This window comes from Etheostoma spectabile, chromosome 12 (assembly GCF_008692095.1).
Source record: "Etheostoma spectabile isolate EspeVRDwgs_2016 chromosome 12, UIUC_Espe_1.0, whole genome shotgun sequence".
NCBI lineage: Eukaryota > Metazoa > Chordata > Actinopteri > Perciformes > Percidae > Etheostoma > Etheostoma spectabile.
The window spans coordinates 12,879,928-12,901,252 of NC_045744.1; the positions used below are offsets into that span (position 1 = coordinate 12,879,928).

At 40.0% G+C, this 21,325-nt stretch overlaps 2 protein-coding genes and 1 long non-coding RNA gene across 13 annotated transcripts in view; all 3 read right to left on the minus strand.

The window, feature by feature from the left end:
* mfsd14a2 (major facilitator superfamily domain containing 14A2) overlaps nucleotides 1-15,906 on the minus strand; it is a 28,550-nt gene extending 12,644 nt beyond the window's left edge. Inside the window, exons 1-7 of the mRNA XM_032530821.1 lie at nucleotides 15,635-15,906; nucleotides 11,068-11,163; nucleotides 8,524-8,586; nucleotides 6,550-6,677; nucleotides 6,207-6,321; nucleotides 5,805-6,023; nucleotides 5,126-5,239 (exon numbers count right to left, since the gene is read on the minus strand). Coding sequence (XP_032386712.1) covers nucleotides 5,126-5,239; nucleotides 5,805-6,023; nucleotides 6,207-6,321; nucleotides 6,550-6,677; nucleotides 8,524-8,586; nucleotides 11,068-11,163; nucleotides 15,635-15,718 — 819 coding nt within the window. The 5' untranslated portion in view covers nucleotides 15,719-15,906. The remainder of the gene's footprint in view (nucleotides 1-5,125; nucleotides 5,240-5,804; nucleotides 6,024-6,206; nucleotides 6,322-6,549; nucleotides 6,678-8,523; nucleotides 8,587-11,067; nucleotides 11,164-15,634) is intronic.
* Nucleotides 1-21,325, minus strand: part of LOC116698725 (uncharacterized) — a 350,926-nt gene that overhangs the window by 228,312 nt on the left and 101,289 nt on the right. The gene's annotated exons all lie outside the window — the stretch shown is intronic.
* The window catches only part of LOC116698701 (myosin IXb), a 31,023-nt gene continuing 26,750 nt past the window's right edge, over nucleotides 17,053-21,325 (minus strand). For 5 of the 11 annotated variants that reach the window (XM_032530795.1, XM_032530793.1, XM_032530794.1 and 2 more), the window contains 6 exons: nucleotides 21,147-21,252; nucleotides 20,818-20,949; nucleotides 20,506-20,629; nucleotides 19,833-19,933; nucleotides 19,614-19,738; nucleotides 17,053-18,215 (listed from right to left, as the gene is read on the minus strand). In XM_032530795.1, the coding sequence (XP_032386686.1) occupies nucleotides 17,926-18,215; nucleotides 19,614-19,738; nucleotides 19,833-19,933; nucleotides 20,506-20,629; nucleotides 20,818-20,949; nucleotides 21,147-21,252 (878 nt within the window). In that variant the 3' untranslated portion in view covers nucleotides 17,053-17,925. Of the gene's footprint in view, nucleotides 18,216-19,601; nucleotides 19,739-19,832; nucleotides 19,934-20,505; nucleotides 20,630-20,817; nucleotides 20,950-21,146; nucleotides 21,253-21,325 lie in introns of all 11 variants that reach the window. The other 6 variants (XM_032530799.1, XM_032530797.1, XM_032530801.1 and 3 more) reach the window with 5 other exon arrangements.

Sequence of the window (21,325 nt, forward strand, 5' to 3'; positions counted from 1 at the left end):
CTGGCCCAAACCCTCCTTATGCTTTTCCCCCGGTCCCCTGATCCCTCGCCTCCTGGAGCGCGTCCAGGAGGAGGATCTGTTAATGTTCTGGTGGCACCGGAGCGCACGAGCGCATCCTGGTTCCCACCCTCGTTCAGCTGCTGGTGGGTTCCCCCTTGCAGATTCCGTGGCGGAGAGCGCACTATCGCAGCTGAACGGTGCGATCGGTCTCTCCCCCTGATAAATCAGAGGGTGTGGGGCTGGTTTCTGAGCGGAACTTACAGAGTTAGCTTGCCCCCGCCGTGGTACGCACTATCCAGGGCTCCAGAGCCCCCTCTACCATAGCAGGCTACGCAGGCGCTGGTCGCCTTCCAGCGCTGGTGCACAGAGAGGACGCAGACCCCACATCGTGTCCCCTACCTCTCGTCTGACTACCTCAAAAATCTGGTGGATAATTTATTTTGGCTCCATCTACAGTCAAAGCAACGCAGCAGCCATCTCATCCTGTCACGAAGGTTTCGGTGAGAGGACATTTTTGCGCATCCCCTGGTGAAGCGTTTCCTGAAGGGGGTTAGCGTCAAAAACGGCTGTTCGCCCCTCGCCCCCAAGGGACCTAGCTCTGGGGGTCCGGCTCTGGGAAGCCCCCTTTGACCCTTGACCAGGCTTCGCTCAGAATGCTGTCGTTAAGACAGCACTTCTCCCTTTCCCTAACGTCGGCCAAAAGAGTGAGTGATTTATGTGCACTGTCAGTTTCTCCGTCCTGCCTCTCCATTAGAGGGGCGGGGGCGCAGCCACCTTACAGCCAAATCCCTCCTTCACAACCCAAGACTTTAACTATTTCTTTTCGGTCAAGGGGGTTTCCCCCCGAGGGTTTTTTCCCCCCACCTCAACGCTAACGGGGCGAGGAGGCTTCCCACCGGTTGTGTCCGGTGCGCGCTCTGTCACAAATACATTTTACGCACGGCAATATCAGGAAAACTCAGCAGCTGTTTGTGGGATTAAGAGAACCTCCCAAAGGATCCCCTCTCAAAACGCGTCTGCTCACTGGCTGTGCGAGGCTATACCCAGCTTATAGCTCGGAAGGGAAAGAGCCCCCCAAGACATTCGGGGTCACTCTACGAGGGCTCTGTCGGCGTCTGCGGCTCTATTTAAAGGCATGGCAGTACCGACATTTGCGCGGCAGCCTCCCGGGCTTCCCCGTGCCCTTCATCCGCTTTTAAACTGCGGATAGTCTGAAACTTCCATGTCTCATGCGGTTTTGTCCACAGTCATGACCCCGTAATGCCGCGCTGGGAATGTGCAAATAAAAATAAACAAAAAGCGGATGCCTTGATTTTTGCCAACTCCTTCACACCTGTCGAATGATCCTGCTCTGCTGTCTCACCTCTCCTGTACCTGGGGGTTTTCTTGTGAGACACGTTTTTATCTCATAATTTGTCATAATCTGTTGCATGACGGAGGTAATCATGTCTCTCCGTTGCATGCGCGACAGGATCAATCACGCTTTAAACCCCCTTAATCATTGTACTACTGCATCATATTGCGGCCACATGAACCTTCCCGGGCCCCGCCCTTGGCAGGCAGGCTTTGTCAAAGAATGACTCTGACTAACCTCTGTACATTTTTGCTGGGGCAATGTGGTGTATGTTCGGCTTGTGGACCTTGTGCCGCAGGTGGCATTGACTACATCAGCTTCGCCCTAACCCAATAGCGTAGCCCTTAGAGGGCGAAGCCTATACGAAATAGAACGTTAGTTACTTTGGTAACTCCAGATTCTATTAGTATAGGCGTAGCCCTCTAAGGTCCGGGCCACCTGCTCCTAGAACATTAGTTGAAGAAAAAGCTGATGTTTTGGGAGTCGAACAACGGGTCCGCTCTGTATATATGCAGTAAATGCGGACGTAGTTAAGCCCGAGCTGGACGCTAGGGCGGGAAAGAAAATCTTCACGACTGCGCATGCGCGAAGGGATAAACCCAATAGCGTAGCCCTTAGAGGGCGAAGCCTATACTAATAGAATCTGGAGTTACCAAAGTAACTAACGATATAAATAACATTGTAAAGGCTACCATACACAATGCATAGGAATCATATGATAGTAAATAACAATAAACCCACTATTAATTACATTATCTTAATGAGCAAAGACATTCAACTCGCGGTGTGAGGCGCGTGTCCGCGCTATTCTTCTACATGCACTCACAATCACACCTGATAGACAACCTCTAGTACAAAACTAAAGTAACGAGCCAATTTTGCAAAATGTAAGGAGTAGAAAGTACCGATATTCATATTAAAATGTAAGGAGTAAAAGTAAAAAGTCGCCAAAAAAAAGAAAGAGTAAAAATATCTGAAAAATCTACTTGAGTACAGTAACAAAGTATTTGTACTTCATTACTTCCCATCTCTGATCTTTGTGGCAAAAATGTACACGCACACAAAAACTGCTATTAAATCATAATATATCAATTTTTTTTTCATAAATCTCTTAACCAACTTCTAACTTGCTCAAAACTACCAAACAATCATTTTTAGGATTTTAATCCTTTAAATGTCCTTTTAATTCTTTAAAGTAATTATTATTTATGAAAAACCCAACAGAACATTAATTATTTTCCACAAAATAAATCGTAGGGGGAAATGGAGCTTTGGTGGTGATTAGAGTCTTGAATATGTCAAAGACTATCAACAAAACGGATATGATTGCATTAGTATTTTTTAGTAGTGCCAGATACTCCCTCAAGACACCTTTGTGGACAAAACTGCCTCTTTGACTGCCATTAAAACCAAGTTTTTATCTCACTGCCTTTACTGTATAAAACCATGCATTCTGTCCATTACGTCAGCCTTTCATTTTGAATAAAAGTGATATGGTGATATTTGACATTTTTACTGTATTCCACCAGATTCAACCATTTTCCCTTTGTAGGCCAAAGCATGAAATCATTGTATGTTTGTCATATTATGGAGCCGTGTGTGATAAAAAAAGTGATGTATTTAGAAATTAAGTATACTTCTGTATGAAAACAGGTAATGCATTTGTACAAAAGGCCGTCTATAAGTAGGGATTGTTAGAGTGCATGTCAGAGAAACGCGCTTCACACCGCAAGCGGGCATGTGTGCCACCCGGCGGAAAAGTGAAAGAAAGACTCGCTGTCCGTGGGACAACTAGCCAGTGGAAATCGCGTGTGTGTTAGTCCTTAAAGCTTCAGTAGGTAACTTTTGTAAAAATGTATTTTTTACATATTTGTTAAAACTGTCACTATGTCCTGACAGTAGAATAAGAGACAGATAATCTGTGAAAAAATCAAGCTCCTGTGTCTCCTCTCTGTGCTCCTGCTGCCACTTGCAGAAAAACAACCGCTCCCGGTCAGAAACAGCCAATCAGAGTCAAGAGGACTGCTTAGCAGTGTCAATCACTCGTGTACGCGCTGCTCATACCCCTCCCCCGCACAGCGCGTAACAGCTCAAGATTGCTAGTGCACTGCAGCTGTGCTAATCGCGGAGAAACAACTTTTCAGGAAAACTGCCAATTTCTCGAGTGACACCTGCTCAGAAACAAAGACGGGAAAACAGAAGAAGACCGATGATGAAAGCGAAATAAAAAGACAGAATTAAACCGAGCCCGAAATAAAACGAGGGTCAACATCGAAGCGGCTTTTCAGAGGTGGAGGGAGCTACGCCTACTGGAAGGATTCAACACGGATTCTGAGCTAGCGTTAGCCACATTTCTGCTCGACATGTAAGTATCCCTGCTTGATTTGTTTAATTTTAAAGAACAAGCGTACACAACTAAGATATGATGGTTACAGTACACTGGTGATAGCGCAAATCTCATTTAACTCTGTAGCTTGTTGCTAAATCTTACAGTTAGCTTGTAGCACGGCAGGACTGTTGTAGCAGGTGAAGATTAACTTTACCTGCTAACTCCTTCACCCTCAGTATAAGTAATATTGTTTCGATGCCCACATTTAGTAAGCCAAAAGGTGTTTTTGTTGATCACAATAACTGTAGCTATGGTTAAACTACTTTATTGTGCGCTGTCCCTGTCAACGTTTGGCAAGGCAGACTTCTACTTTTGATTATTTTTTTACATACACGTTTTCTTCCCCTGAGGATGTAATTTGTAAATCAAAAGTCTGACACACATTTTTGTGCTCTTCACAACTAACATGGCCAACTCAGAGGCCTGAAGGAATCGTCTTTCAGTCAAACTTAAAATGTCATTTTCTTTGCAGTATTACTTTGCAAAAAAAAGCTGATTATTTTACCCATATGCAAAATAAAACTAAGCTATATTTAATAGTGTTGGTTATTCTTGGTTATTGAGTATCCCAGTATCCCTCATTCCCTTTGGGAAAGTTTACTGTTTTAAATTTTATCCAAAAGGTAATTCATAACTGTATTGTGTAACGTGCTACTTTTGTTCACACAAAGTGTGAGTGATTACATTAAAAATATTTTAAACCCTTTATTGGAAAAAATTCAACACTTTTATCAAATATTTTAAAAAGCATTTTTTACATAAGTATACCTTCAGAATAAATCCCTTACGTCATGTAGGATGTGGAAGCATCGGTGCCTGCTTAAGCCTGCGCGTTCACGCAAGCCGCTGGGGGCGAGCTGTGAGGGGGGGGGGGGCTGTAGAGCAGAGAGAGCGGGGAGGACCTGTAGCGTCAATTTGGCTAAGTCCCGTGTTTTCAGAACTCCTACTGCAGTTTAAATTGTAAGTCGTATAACTCATGTTGTCAGTTTGTTAGCTGGGATTTAGTTGTTTGTGTTCTTCACCTGCTAGCTAGGTTTCATGTGGCTGTTAATTCGATATAATGCCGATTGTTGAATGCCCTTGCTCACAGCGTTTTTTATGTGCATTACACTGCATTAAGATAATGTAATTAATAGTTGGTTTATTGTTAAACTGTTTATTATTTGCTATTTATTTCCCATGCACTGTGTATGGTAGCCTTTACAATTGTTAATTATTTACAGCATTTGACCGGCATAAAAATCAGCATATGTCAGTCTGACTGTCCAGTGGCCGATCGTCCAATTCCCGTCAATCGGTGCATCTCTACTAACTTGTGTGTGTCATACAGTCATTTTTGTGGTCTTTCGGTAAATGTGTAAGCAGGGAGAGCAGAGCGTTACCTGTCTGAGATAGAGAAAGAAGCTTGAGTACTGGCCGGCCTCGGGGAGGTAGGAGAGGAACACTGTGATACAGATGAGGAGCACTGTGGAGTCCTGGCCCACTTTACGCAGAGACTGCCCAAGAGAACAGTAAGAACAATTTAACTTGTTATAGCATAGCTACACCATTTTAAAACATGAGCAAAGTTAGTAGCTTTTTGGACATACTGATTTAACATTGACTCCTAATTACATTAGCCGTTAGTAATAAAAGTCACCTCCGCAGCATATTTTCCTGCCATAAGCGGCATGAATATTTTGCCGAGCTGCTCAGTACAATCTTAGGATAATTATGTATAATTGCGTTGCTATGCAGGAATTAATGATTTAATAAAAGAATTTGTCTGTGGGCAACATGCCCTCACACACAGTTTGCAGCCCTATCAAGTACGTTTCTAGATGACGCTCTTTACTATGATGAAAAACCATTATAAAGATCCATATCACTGTGAAATAAAAGCTTCCACTCAATAGCTTGACCTTAAATTATTCTAAATGTTTAGATTCCAATAAAACACTAAAAGCTGATGGAGCACGCTACAATCAACGGCTGATTAGTAAAAAAAAAAGAAAAAAAACTTGCATAATACTGGTTCATAATAGACTAAAAATTATCAAAGAGTGTTGAGTTAATACTCACAGCGAATGGGTCCGCTTGCTCCCAGGAGATGGGTGCTCCCCACGATGCTGGCCTCATCTTCTCTGGAAGCGACTCCGGTACAGCCACCAGGATGAAGCAGATGTCGAGCAGGGCAATGGCGGTGGCCAGGATTACCACCAAGGTGTCACCATAGGCCACAGACAGGTAGGCTCCGATGGCCGGGCTGGTAACCAGGCTGGCCGCAAAGGTAGCAGATACCTGGAGGGAGGAAGAAGCAGAGCTGAGGGTAAGCCAAGTGGAAGTGATTGATCTTTTGTACAGTTTTGAAAAGTGATAAAACAAATACAGGAATTATTCTTCACGAATAATTGCTTCCTTTGATTCCATAAATGCTTCTGCTTAAGTTTAACAGCACTCAGTTTTGGTCAACCATCTCCTCACCAAACCGTATGCTGTGCTCCTCTCATGCTCCTGTGTGATATCTGCCACATAAGCAAAGATGACAGAGAAGGTGACGGCAAAGACGCCGGACATGGAGATGACTGCAAAGTACCACCTGAAAGAAAAGAGTTTGGCTTGTCAGCACAGACAAATGTTTACATTGTAAATCATACCTGAAGTTTACAATGCTTTTTTTACTGGTCATTTTGGAGCTGTAGTTTCTGTTGTTCTATTGACTGCATTATGTTATATGGTGTTTCAGACCAGAACAGGACAAGACTTCATCTTCTACCTTGATAGAAGACTGAATAATTGTGTCAAGTTGTCCGTGTTTGGAACTCACCATGGGCTGATCTTCATCAGTGGAATAGGTGCGCAGGTGAAGAAGACAGTTAGCAGCAAGAAGGATTTGCGTCCCCATACGTCTGACAATGCTCCAATCAGCGGAGCACTCAGGAATGACAACAGGCCCTAGAGAGGAGGGAGGGAGAAAGATAAGTGAGGACATGGTACAGAATGGGAGGAAAATTTAAATGATAACTTTTGTAAAGTTACCACTCATAGATTCACAATGATTGTCAAACGATGAAGGCCAGAAAACACAAAAAAATCTTTAAAACTGTCTTGTCTGCTAATGAAAGACAAAGTTATTTTTTGATTTTTAAAGTTATTTTTTCCATGACGGATAAAGCAATCTTATCTTTCTTTTGTTCTTGAAAAAACAAAAACAAGCAATTCATTATGTTGACATATAGACAACAGATTGTCATAATTGCTTTTTGGTTGCCAGTAAAAGGTTTTGTCAACTCAATTTTGCTTGTTCGTAGGGTAAATGCTTCTTGCGCAGACAACAACAATGTTCTTAAAAAAGGAACATGCCACCATTTGTAGGAAGAAATAGGTTCTCCCCTAGCTAGAGATAGGTAGGCCAATGCATTTTTTTGTCTCAGTGTATGCATGGCTAGTTAGCTAAGCGCAGTGAATGGAATCCTATGTTGCCGGTTAGCATGTTGTGTGTAAAAGTGAGCCTGCGTATTAACAAAGAGTACAAATTGCTATGCAGATTAAGACTACAGCAACATCGGTTAACCGCAATAAAGTATTAGAGAATTTGTTTTATGAGATGGGTCGCACTTTTGTTTGGATCCTTCAAAACACGTTTCCAATACCTGTGTGCGCCGTGTAGCGTCGCCCTCAGCGTAACAATAGCTATCCTATGAGCCCATGGATTCCTATCAGAGGATGAACCCACCCGCAAGTCAATTTGGCTTCCGAATGTTAAAAATCCACCAAAGCAGCTTTATATATGTTTTCGTAGTTAGTCCGTCTATTGTGCTTTGTTAAACAAAAACGCTGTTGTAGAAATGGCCGTCATTAATTAACGTTATGTCACCGTCGTTCCCTGGAGATTTGTGCTCTTAGGGGTATGACTCTTAATAGTAGTTGATTTTGTTTAGATATGCCAAATTGTAATTATACAAATCATTATTGTCACTTGTTGCCATAGCAACTCCAAACATCCTGGGAAATAGCTGTCTCAAGCTAGAGAAATTGCTCTGTTTTTATTTTAATGATAAAATGATTTGTTATTTATTGATGGGGATAAATGTTCTTTTGTCAATTTTATGTTAATTTAAGAAAAAAAATATATACGATAAAGAGGCATGTTTACTTCATAGGCTGTGTACTTGATGTATCCTGGGATTCATTCAAAACTTGAATATGTTGGAAAAAGTAAAATAAATAATTATTTTTAAATTGGACTGAAAGAGACATGTATTGTTAATCGCAATTATTTCTGAGACAATTAATTGTACAGCAAAAGTTGGAATTGTTACAGCTCAACCTTAGACACACTTTCCTTTCCCTGAATTAACACCAGCAAGATGCACTTACGGCACTTGGCCCTCAACGTGCTTCTATGAGCTATTCTGTGGCCATTTGGGGAACCTGCTAGTGTATTTTAGACAGCTCGCAGGTGTTTACCTGTAGTCAAACTGCACTGGTCTCAAGCAGGGCATCGTTGGACAAGAGCACTCACACTCAGCAAATGTTAAAGGACAAACAAAACCAAGACAAACTTGCTAGAGAACAAGATTGTTAATCAACTGCCACTGTAGTGTTCTGTTGTAGTCTTACTGTATGGCTTTATGTGACTAGAAAAATAAATGTAATATTTGAATGAGTTAATCCACAAAAAGGTTTCCACTTTCCATTCATTTTAAGTCATTGCATTTTAAACAAAGATTTTTCTTGCTATGCAATACGGTCTCTCATGAGAGACAGAATATTACGTTTGTGAATACTGTCTTCTTACCTTGACACCATGGATAAGCCCATTCATCAGGAATGTGTGTTGGGGGAATGTCTGGTGCAATACCTGAAAAACAAAACAGATAACACCACGTTGTAAACATATACTGCATCACATTTTAAACAATGACTAACAGTGGTTTATGTACTTTTTAGAGTTAAACTACAACTAGGTAAACAAGTGTGACGCAACTGGACAAAAATGTACCAGAGAAAGGTTGAAATTTAAAAAAATAAACCATTCAATCACTGAGGCCTTTGGAAGAAAACTATGGATGATGCAAATTTGTAAAACATGGGAACAGAAAAACTAAACTAAACACCATACAAAACAGAGAAAGTGTTATACATAAAATTGAAGCATTACAGAGGATAAAAACTTTAAAAGTTAAAATAACTTATTTCCATAGTGGTCCTGGGCACCCCAAACTTTTAACAACACCAACAACACAGATCGCTGGGCCCCTGCTCCATTACTAAGGGCAAATTAGGGCTGCCCGATATGAGGAAAACATCTAACTGCAATTATTTATTTAATTAGATATTGCAATTGCTATATAATTCACGATATTGGAGGAAGTTTTTGCATGACTATTCTCATTTTCATTGAAAATATTATAAGCAAAAACATTCAAATGATTACGATGTGATTTTGGGAGGATCTGTACCAAACAAAGACTCTTTAGTCTACAGGTTACGATTTGTAGGCCGGGATGTCTCTGCAGCGCCACAATACTAAATTCAGAATGTTTTGACAAATATTTAGCTTTTTACAAATAATGGTCCCCCCTGCAATTTCGATATTGCATTAGTCCATATTGTGATTTTGATAACATTTCGTTAAATTGTACAGCCCTAGTGCAAATTGTGACATGGTTACATAGATTTTTTTTTAAGCTTTTATTATTAACACATGAAAGGGAGATTTTTTTTCCATTTCTGACCATGCTTGGTTTACCACTACTGTGCCACAAATTAAAAGAACCATAGTTAGGTGTTTCAGGATAAATACAGCTAGACACTGTGTTTCAGCAATTATGTATCTTTGTGAGAGTGCAGAGAGAAAAGGGGTGTTCAGATAGTTAAAATCAATGGTATGTTCAGTTCAAAGTCTATAACGTCAGTGTGCAGCTAGTATGGAGCACAAGTGTCACTGACACTGGTGTGGGGACATGAAGCCGTGGTTTAATTTAGGACATGGGGAGCTCGACTGAGACTGAATAACAGGGTCCGATTATTTAAGCAAACAGAGGGAAAGCTTGAGTCATGGCTAATAATCTCTGCTCGTCCTCTGGTAATAAGTTAACCAACACACGGAGACTGTGAATGCTTAGTGACGACTGTTGCTGCTGGATACTAATGAAGTGGTGGACTCATTAGGAGCAGTGAAGCAGTCCCTCTTATCTTTAGGCACCCCTTGATTAGTCCAAAATGCAAATCCTGCCTCTGCCCAGTGATCTTGAAGGCAACAAATCAGTAATTAATGCTTTACAAACCCCCAGTGATTAATGCTTAAGAGTTACAAAACACCACCTCTTCAAATAATAGACCGCTGAAAAGCATCTATTGCATAAGCCTGTCTGATCATAAGGGGCACAGATGTTTGCTCATCATTTGTTTGAGATACCAGTTTCGTTTTAAAGATTTTTTGGGGCATTTTAGGCCTTCCACAGGATGGATGAAGATATAAAAGGGGAGAGAGAATGACATGCAGCATAGGGCCGAAGGTTGGAGTTGAACCCGCCGCTGCGTCGAGAAGTAAACCTCTGTATGTGCGCATGCTCTACCAACTGTGCTAACCCGGCCAATGAGACACCAGTTTCTACCCAAAATAATTTACGTTGGAAGAGGAAAACGAGTGTAGAAAAAAGAAAATGATTAAATACAGAGTTTGGCTGAAAAAACAAACAATCCCTGCTGGTATGAATGAAAGCATATCATCACTGACTCATTTTGGCACTTTGCTTATAAATTAGATCTGTTTTTGAGGAGAGTATCATCTGTGTTTTTTAAATATTGGCCAATGATCTTCTGGTGCCATTGCTTTTAAAAATAAAACACAGGTTGCACTTAAGAAAGCCAATCCTCTAAATAATGCTGTTCGAGTTGCTTGTCACAAATATGTAAACCACACCACTCCGCAATGCTCTGAAGTGAATGTGTGGCGTGGTTTGCCTGGCCGGCATCTATGCTGTGGCCTGACAACACAAACCAGCAACCCCCTGATAAGCATTTTCAACAAAGAACTGGTGCTCAGACAATACAACAGTTTGATGCCCTGTTCATATTTCTCAGTCCATTAGCGCTTGACAAAACATCTGCCAACACACATGCATAAAAAACAAAAGTGCGTCACACAGGGCCTCATTTAATTAGTGATCATTCATAGACAATGATGGGCCTTGTGTGATTCCAGTCAATGGGAAATGCCACTCTTTGGCTAGGTTACCAGCAAGGCGAGGTGTAGGCGTATGAATATATTACTAACTGCTCTGTCAGTTTACATAACAGTGCATCTATGTAAGAGTGCGTGTGTGTCCAGGCTTACCGAAAGCATCGGGGTGGTAAGAAGACCCCATGCAAAAAACTCCAGGAAGATGACCACCACAGCATGGTAAACACTTGGCTCACCAATTCCCTGAGGCTAGATGGAGACAGAGAGGGACATACAAATAGAAAGGTGATTAGCTAAAAAGCAAACATTTTTACATGTATCGCATGTATAAATACTAACACATTACCAGATTAAACCGGATCCTGGGGGAAGCAATTTATTTCCTTCATGTATCTTTTGTAATCTGTTCACAGGACACACTCATCTAAACAATCTGTACATTTACTACAAAAACATTAACATATTAAGGGGAACTATGTGAATAAGGTTTATATTTATATGTTCATAGTAAAGCTCCCAGATAGTAAAACAAATTGGCTGCATCCTGCAGACAATTAGGAAATAGGAACATAATGAAACTAGTATTGTTTTCAAAACTGATGACCTTACAGAGAATAAAAGCAGTAGATCTGCTGCAGAAATTAAGCGGTTTTATTTTTTCACAATTGCATTTTTGGAAATTTCTCTATCTATCTATCTAGCCAAAAGTTTGGAACTACCTTCTCATTTAATGAGTTTTCTTTATTTTCATGACTATTTACATTGTAGATTATTACTGAAGGCATCAAAACTATGAATAAACACATGAAATTATTTACTAATAACTGAAAACATGTCTTATATTTTAGTTTCTTCAAAGTAGCCACCTTTTGCTTTTTTGATAGCGCTGCAAACCCTTGGTGTTCTCTCTATGAGCTTCATGAGGTAGTCACTTGAAATGGTTTTCACTTCACAGGTGGGCCTTGTCAGGGTTAATTAGTAGAATTTCTTGCCTTATTAATGTGGTTGGGACCATCAGTTGTGTTGTGCAGAGGTCAGGTTGATACACAGCCGACGACCCTATTGGACAACTGTTAGAATTCATATTATGGCAAGAATCAATCAGCTAAGTAAAGAGAAACGAGTGGCCATCATTACTTTAAGAAATAACGGACAGTCAGTCAGTCCGGAAAATTGCAAAAACTTTGAATGTGTGCCCCAAGTGCAGTGGCAAAAACCTTCAAGTGCTACAACAAAACTGGCTCACATGAGGACCGCCCCAGGAAAGGAAGACCAAGAGTCACCTCTGCTGCGGAGGATAAGTTCATCTGAGTCACCAGCCTCAGAAAAAGCAAGTTAACAGCAGTTCAGATTAGAGACCAGATGAATACCACACAGAGTTCTAGCAGCAGACACATCTCTAGAACAACTGTTAAGAGAAGACTGCGCGAATCAGGCCTTCATGGTCAAATCGCTGCTAAGATGAGAGGCAACAAGCAGAAGAGATTTGTTTGGGTCAAGAAACACAAGGAATGGACATTAGACCAGTGGAAATTTGGGCTTTGGTCTGACGAGTTCAAGTTTGAGATCTTTGGTTCCAACCGCCGTGTCTTTGCGCGACAGAGAAACGGTGACTGGATGGATTCTACATGCCTGGTTCCCACCGTGAAGCATGGAGGAGGTGTGATGGTGTGGGGGTGCTTTGCTGGTGACAATGTTGGGGATTTATTCAAAATTGAAGGCATACTGAACCAGCATGGCTACCACAGCATCCTGCAGTGGCATGCCATCCAGTTTGCGTTTAGTTGGACCATGAAGTTGGACAGAGGTTCTTTTCATTAAATTCTGTGCCTTTTCTTCTCCAAACGTACCTTTGCTCATTATGGCCAAAAAGTTCTATTTAACCTCATCGGTCCACAGAACATGTTTCCACAATGCATCAGGCTTGTCTATATGTTCATTTTCAAACTTCAAATGCTGATTTTTGTGGTGAGGACGTAAAAGAAGTTTACTTCTGATGACTCTTCCATGAAGACCATATTTGTACAAGTATCTCTTTATAGTGGAATGGTGTAGCACAACTCCAGTGTCTGCCAGGTCTTTCTGGATGGATCGTGCAGTCAAACGTGGGTTTTGACTTGCTTTTCTCACAATGCTGCGAGCTGTTCTGTCTGATATTTTTCTTGGTCTTCCAGATCTTGCTTTAACTTCCACTGTTCCTGATTTCTTAATTACATTACAAACAGAGAATATTGGCATCTGAAAACGCTTTGCTATCTTCTTATAGCCTTCTCCTACTTTGTGAGCGTCAACTATTTTCAGTTTTCTAGACAACAAAAAGTTGAGACCGACCCAACTTTAGGAGAAATGCAACCCCAAATACCATGACACACCCACCGCATAACCTTGCACCAAATTGCCAGATTGCGTTTTTGGGCTCAAGCAGTTTAAGGCTTAGGTATAACATCAAATCTAACTAAATAACTTTACTCAGATCTAATGACTGCAATTGGTCCCCAATAGATTTTAGCAAGTTTTAGCTTTTTGAGTGTTATTTATTCATTCATTATGTTCTTTAGCTTTTCCAACGTTTTAGAAATAGATATGGTGAATAATGATTCAAAACAATCGTTTCTATCGAAAAACTTAACTTTTTCTTGAGGGAGGACCCCTAAACCCTCTGGCAATGTACACCTAAGTCTTCCACAAATCTAGGAAAAACCCTGCATACAAGTCTGTAATTTGGGGAGAAAGTGTGATGAGTAGGCTTGGATTCTGAGCAGTACCTTTGGCAGGAAACATGGCAAGGTGTGATAATTGTGGTGACTATTAAAAAGTAGGCCAGGGCAAATTTAACAACAAAGAAAATAGCTGCTAGTTTACTCACTCATGTGGTTTGTCATTTCCCCATGTGGAGAGGGTGAAAAGCAGCACAGAAAACCAGTCTACCGGTCTGAAACTGGGGTGCAAGTCAGAGGAAACTCCCAACCTATGATCACCCCACTTGCTTAACTGAAAAAGAATGAGCAACAATCTGTAACCGTCTCATTATATAGATGTTGCAACTTCCTCTCCACTGAAATGACGACAAGCTAGACCTTAAGAGATCACATTTTACTATTGACTAAGTGTCTACGCCTATCAAATGCTTAGACTGGATTGGATGTTGAAAGTGAAATCTTAATGGCCGAGTAATACAGTAATAGAGCAAGGCATAACACTGATCTAAACTAAGGACCTCATTGGAAGAGCGCCACCTGTCAGGTGAAAAACGTACAGACATAAGGCCGTAATCAGGATGACAGGACCATTATTGAGGGAAACAATAGTTTCATATGGATACCCAGCATGTTTGGCATAACTGTCCACTAATCCACCAATTACATTACCAGCAATGATTCCTCCCTGTATTTAAAACAATCTTACCATACTCAATCTTTGCCAACAGCCTAATCCAGGACATCTATCACTTCCACCATCTAAATGATCAAAATAACTAGGATCCCTGATATGATAGTTAGTTCAAGTTGTCTATTTGATTTCTTCAGTAAGGGTGAATCTTATCACATCATGTGGTGGTTTAATCATATCTGGACTACAGGCGTCAATGACCCAGAGAAAGGAGTATACATGTGTCAAAAACAACAAGCTGATATTTAACCAGTTATAAGCACCATATTCTGAACAGCCACCAGAAAATTATATGCTTTGTTTCCTTTACAAAGCTGTTTTAGAAGTCAATATTTTTGCTTCCCCTGAAATGTTGACTTAAACATCCAAACCCTGCTAAGTTTAAAAGTCTTGCTTTTGTCCATTTTTAAACCACATTAAAACTCTGGCTATCTATATCTGCCAGGCAATCAGAATTAAAATAAGCTTTAATAGCCAACTAGGTGTGAACAAATGAAATTAATCTGACTCTGGCTTATTGTTGCTTTCAAAGCACATACACAGACACGTGTAAACAAATAGCTATATATGGATTGTAAATAGTAGTACAATAGGGAATACAAAAGTGCAAATGGCGCTGAAATAAATTAAGAATTATTAATTTAACAAGTTTGCTTATATACTGTATCTGAGATAACGTTAGGTGGATATTAAAGTATATAGCTAACGTAATGTATTTAATTACCTTACCTTGTCTCTAAAACAATTAGCTATGTTAAATTTGCACAAAAAATTGTTTAAAAGCTATTTAACTTAATTTTCCGTTTGTTGCAACGGAATAGAAACAAACCCAGTTTAACACACATATGCTAGTGAGCTATGTTAACCTAGCCCCCGTTTGTGCCTCACAGTGATGCACTGTCACGCGTACTTTCTACAAGATTTGAACAAACGCGAGATAACGTAAAACATGAATTACTTTTTAAAGTTCGATAATAGAATATTTGGGTTTAATGACTAGCTAGCTAACTGTCGGAAGATAAACAGAAGCACAGCTAACGTTGACATAAGACAGCTAGAGTTATCTGAGCTGACGTGTAAACGACTAGCAAACGTAGGCCGCTAACATTAGCCGATGCTAGCTGCGTTAGCTAGTTAGCTAGGCGGACCGAGCTAACGGTGAACATTATCCATTGGGGCAAACCATGAAAGAGAGAAAGCTGTAGACAAATGCCGCTACGACTGCTGTTTTCAAAAAATAAACAAGGCTGCTAACTAACTTCAGCGGCTGAGAGCCAGTTTAGCTCCGTGACAAGCTGACTTAACGAAGATAAATAAATATTTAACTCACACTTCCTCCATCTTTTATTATAATTTTCTTTGCAAGAAGAATGCTGCGGTTCAGCCGCTTTTTCTTCTTTTTCTCCCCCGTCATTGTTAACTTATGTCCATTCTTGGTGTCAGATGGTCATCGTTACACCTATCAAAACTAAAATAATCTACTGATTTCGGCTACAAAGCTCATAACACCTCGTCAGTCGGCTCAAGGCAACTAGCAATGAGCTAAGTGATGATTTCTCGTCCCCACCTCACTTCAACCCGTCTTCCTGAACTAAATGTTGACCCGCCCTTCAAGTGCAACACTACTCACCAATTGGCTGCCTGATAAAAGAGCAAGTCCATCCGTGCGCCTGATTGGTTTAGAAAAACGGTACTATTGATCCTCAAATGGTGATTTGTGAACATCACACCGCGGGTTTGGTGTACAAAGAGGGAAATCCATTATGTGGTGAGTGGCTGTGTTTATGAAGAAAGTGTACAATATGTTCAGCTACTTCCAAGAACCCAATCAAACAATTCAGTAATAGCAAACACATAATCATTAATCATATTATTTTAAAGCAAGCGGAGGGTTAGAAGTCCTTCAATCGCTTTGTAATACTTTTATTTATTTTTTTTTTATACATGGAATAGATAAATTACTTTTGCTGGTACCTGCTACTTTGGAAGGGTCCACTCTATGACTACACTATTGTAAATTGAATGTTTTCATGCGTGCTCCCTTTTATATTATTATATAATCTCTAGATTTTTATTTAATATTTTATACTTTTTAACCGTTGCCAGTCACTCCTTTGCCTCTGTGGTTTTTGTTTTGCGTAGGCTACTTTGTGAAGTTAAAAATATTGAATTAAGTTGTCCCGTTTAGCTACTTAAAATGATAGAATGATACAGAATGGTGTAGCAATGTATTACAAAGCTGTTAAAAAGTAGAAAAAAACGGGCACCGTCAAATCAAACAATGCATGTACAGCTTCACATTTTATTTTTTAAATATAAAAAATCCATTTGAAATGTATGAAGCCAGGGGCAAATCCAGTCGTGATTGTTGTAAGGAATTCAAAATAAGTGACATTGGGTAGGCTCTGTTTCCTCTTACACACATTACGCTTTGCCCAAAGGTCATCAAATTACCTGAAAATCAAGGAATCAGTGTAATATAGTATTTCAATCATATAGTAATATAGTATTTCAATCAGTGTAATATAGTATTTCAAAATACTAATCTGGTTTGTATAGTGGTTAGATCTATATTCAAACAATATTTTTCATTCTTTATGTTGTACAGTTATTCGTGTACATTATTTTTTGTCTGAGTTTGTATTTTTGACCAAATGTTTTAACAGAATATGCCATTTGCTGTTAACTTGCTGAGCCTTGTTGTCAAACCTGCAGTATGGGTTGTAGTAATTTGTAGTGTAGCAGAATACATTTAATGGTCAGTTTATTTTAGTTGGTGACAAAAGACAAACTCTGAGGATCTCCACCCCAATATGCAATATTTCTACCCTTTGTAAAATGTACAGGGATGTGTGTAAAAAAAAGAAGAAATAACTACATGTACAGATTTGCGTGGATTTGCATACTTGGTGGAACTGCACAGCCTTGCAATACCATGAACAGTGACAGAGGGAAGTATTTTCAGTCAGTCTAAAATGCAGCAATATGACCATTCCCCTTACATGTGTATTCCCTTACATGTGTAGGGTAAGTTACAACAGTAGATACCATAGGGAAATTAAAAGCAGAAAAACACAACTGAAACGCTTCAGATGCACAACAATGCATTCAATGAGAACCCAGAATTCAATGCAACTCAACTCTGTACAATAGAGAAGCACTTTCAACCTCTATCAACCTTTTTTGGTACACTTACAAGACATTTATTTCCTATTAGTACCACAATGGTTGAGTTTAGAATAATGTCCATTAGTAAAGAAGGCACTTGTGTCCATAATTGCTCCTCAACATGTCCTCTCCAGATGAGACACAGCTAGTCACACAGCTTCACCAAACTGGTACCTACCTTTTTCTAAATTGTGAACTGTACAATTCTGACATATCTTGAAAAACACACAGAGTACATTAAGAGGCTAAGTAGTCCTTGCTATTGATTCTTCTCGAGATCTGTTATAAAACCCATGAAGTTACAGTCTGTATGATCTCCCCTTGAATACATAAATTCTTAAAGCACTTTTTTTTCCCATAGCAGCACTGAAAAATGGAACTGAAAATTGGATCCAACCCAAGTCTTCAATTAACACATACTTGAGAAAATTCCAATTATTACAACTTGTGGTGTTATGTGCAGGTTAGATCTTCATCCTCATCAATGTAAGGGATTTCCAGGTTATCAAATGTCCCATTGGAAGTCTTGTTGGGGATCTGGGGCTTGCCAGTTGGAGAGGGGTCGTCTTGGCTGGGCAGAAAGCACATGGATTGGGTAACATCTGCTTTTTGTCCTGGTGCGAACTCTCTCTGTACATCATCGGTCTGAGCCATCAGACTTCTGACTCTCTCAGTCAGGTCAGGAGGTTTATGTGGGCAGTCGGGCTTCTGAGTTTTCAACCACATGGTCATCTTTCCTGATACTTGAAACGTCAGATTAGCAAACATTATTTGGGATGAGCATGAAGTGCACACATACTATCAACCCCCAGACCCTGTGTTGGTTTGATATTGTAGCTTATTTATGGAAACTAGAAACAAAAGACACAGTGACTTCAGAATTGACTTGAGACTCGTCCTCAAAAGACTTCAGACTAGGCCTGCACGATTCGGGGAAAAATACGAATCACGATTTTATTGCATGGATTTGATATCACAACTCTCTGCCAAAAGTTTTTTGACCATGACAAAACAAAACAAATTGGCAGTAGCCTACCAAACCAAGGTTAATATAGTATCGCATTCCTCATTAGTTTTTTATTTTGTTTTTGTTTTGACTTTTTGTTTTCAAATTCAGTTTAGTTTTAATTAGTTTTTAAAGCCAGTTTGCTAGTTTTAGTTTTTTTTTGAAAATGCTTAGTTTTAGTTTAGTTTTTAATAATATGGGTTATTTGTTGGGGGATTCCAAAAGGTCAGAAAAAGTATTATGTAATATTAACTCAACAAAAACATACAATTTTAGAAATATGTATTCACCAATAACACCAGTACAAACAATGTACATATGTTGATGAGCACAGATATGTAAACAGTCAACACAAGACGCCGCAGTAAGTGCAGAATGTGTTTGACGTGTTCCAGGAGAAATCCTAAACAGCCAACAGACTAGACAGACAGGAACAGGTGTTTTGAACTTTGGTTCGAGTAAAGTGGCAAACTTTTTGAAGTCAATCGACTCACAGTTTTGTAGACATCCCAGTATTAAGCCACATATTAACCCGCGTTCCCTCCCGCTTTTGGTGTTCTTGTGTATTAACTAACCAGCTGTTGGGTCGCCGGTGAAAGCAAGCCTGTAGTGTTCCCTGTCCTGCGGTTGTCTCCGTCACGCTGCTAGCCCTACGTATCCATTCATCCATGCCCGTAACGTTACCGGGGTTAGCTTCTGTTTCAGGGAAAGTGGGCTTGGCGTTCTCCTTTGCCTTGTTAAGGTAAGCTAGGTTAGTCTTCTTGTGTTTGTTTCTCAAATGTAGGCTACTTTCAAATTCATAGGATTTTTCCCTGTAATAAACTGTCCACATATTTTACCACCTTGCACTGCTAGGCAATTGCTTTTATCTGACATAGTCATAATCAAATAGGACTCTGCCGCTTTCTTACGACTTTTGGTACCACCGTGAGGCCAGGTGAGGGGCATGGACTGTTGTTTGTTGTGTTCAATTTTACATGGAATGTCGGAATTTCTGGGTTCCCAGTCGGAAACTATACACGTCTACGGGAAATGTCACGGTCGGAACGAAATAACCTTTATAACCGAAATACCCAGAATTGAGTATTCTCCTTAAACCCAGAGGAAGGTAAAAATACCGTACCTCTCTACTGACCTTCCAAGTCCAGGCTGCCTTGGATGTCCTCTAGACTGTCTGAGCTCATCGACGACAATGAGTCCAGGTTTTCATTGTCAGAGTTCTCCTGCTCCAGGTCAGGTAACCTGCAGGCCAAGTCCAGCCTGAAAATTGCATACCAAGATATTATTCAATATCATGCAATTTACATGCATTGTGTGCATTTAATTTAACTTCAATGAAAAAATCTCAGCTCACTTTTCTTGCTTGATGGACTTAATCCTATTGATGAGGGTCATCTCCATTTCATCTGAATGTTTTTTATCTGGAACATCCACCTCTGAAGGCTTTTCAACAACCTGCACAGAGATCAGAGTAGTTGGAGTAGGCTGGATGTCGGCTGATAAATACAGACACTGGCTTCAAATCGGATTAATTTTATTCCAAACGTGCTACTCTTCAAAAACTGTAATTTACTTTTTTGTTGAAGTTTAGCTATCAAGTCATCTACTGTAGATGCCTATGTCTTTATAACCATGTCTTTATTGAAACATTATATGCATTAAACATTAGGTGATATTTTCTGACTCTGGCTAATACTGGCAACCTCTTAGGTGTAAATGTGTGGATTAAAATAAAAATAAAAAAGGACAACGTTCATTTCTTGTATGTTACTTTCCTCAGATTTATATTAAGTTAAACAATAATTGCTGGCAAAAGCGCTTGACAGTAAATTGAATGAACGTTTCTATGAGTTGGTATACGTTTTCTAATGGAATGGTCTTCGCTGTCTTGATGCATTATGCATCTTTGAAATATTCAAGCTGTATTGACAAACATAAATACTTAAACTTAAATGACTGAAAGAGGCTGCTTGACCCAGGTCCTATTTCATGATTTATCTTCCTTTGGCCCTGTAGTTTTCTCTCACAGTGTTTTGTCTCTTCAGTTTGAGTTGATTGACAGCCAGGGCCTCAGCATTTTCCAGCTCCTGAATACTCTGCAACTTCTCATTGTAGCGTCTGAACTGCTCAGAGATCAGGATCTCCACACACCTGCAGGCAACACGGTCAAACATTAACACACCTACATAAACACCTCTAGAACTACATACAGTATATTCATCAAGAGCACATACAATATTTTAAGCCAGGCTTTTTAAATTGGCACAACAAATACATAAATAAATAAGTACACAAAATAAAACTCATGAAAAGTTATGGGATTGTGCAGTATGACTCACCGTGTAGTCTTGGACACATCCTTCATACCAAGGAAGGGGTCATCAACATCAGGTGAACGAAGGATGCAGGGGGCAAACACAATAGCAAGAGAGGTTGGTGACATCTTATTGTGCTCTTCCTCCTTTGCAACCCTAAAAAGACACAAATCAAGATACCACTGGAATCATTCACACAACTAAACAACAGAACCAAATAATCACTGTAAGGAGTGGAGGATTCTTTGCAAGCTACATTTTAGAATATAGTGGATTTTTTTGTAACAAACAACACACAAGCATAACAGTTAAAGAGTACACACAGTAGAAGGGAATAATAGAGATCATTCTACCTGACAAGGTGAAAGATGAGCCGCTCTAATGTGTTGAAATTAGCAGGAGGAAGTTCATCAACCTTTTGGTATACAGCTCTTATTCTCTCAGCGCTCTCTGGCAGTTCTGGGGGCAAAAAAACATGGCAATCACAAAATTTCAAAAACATCAAACTAAACATCCATATTGATAATGTCTA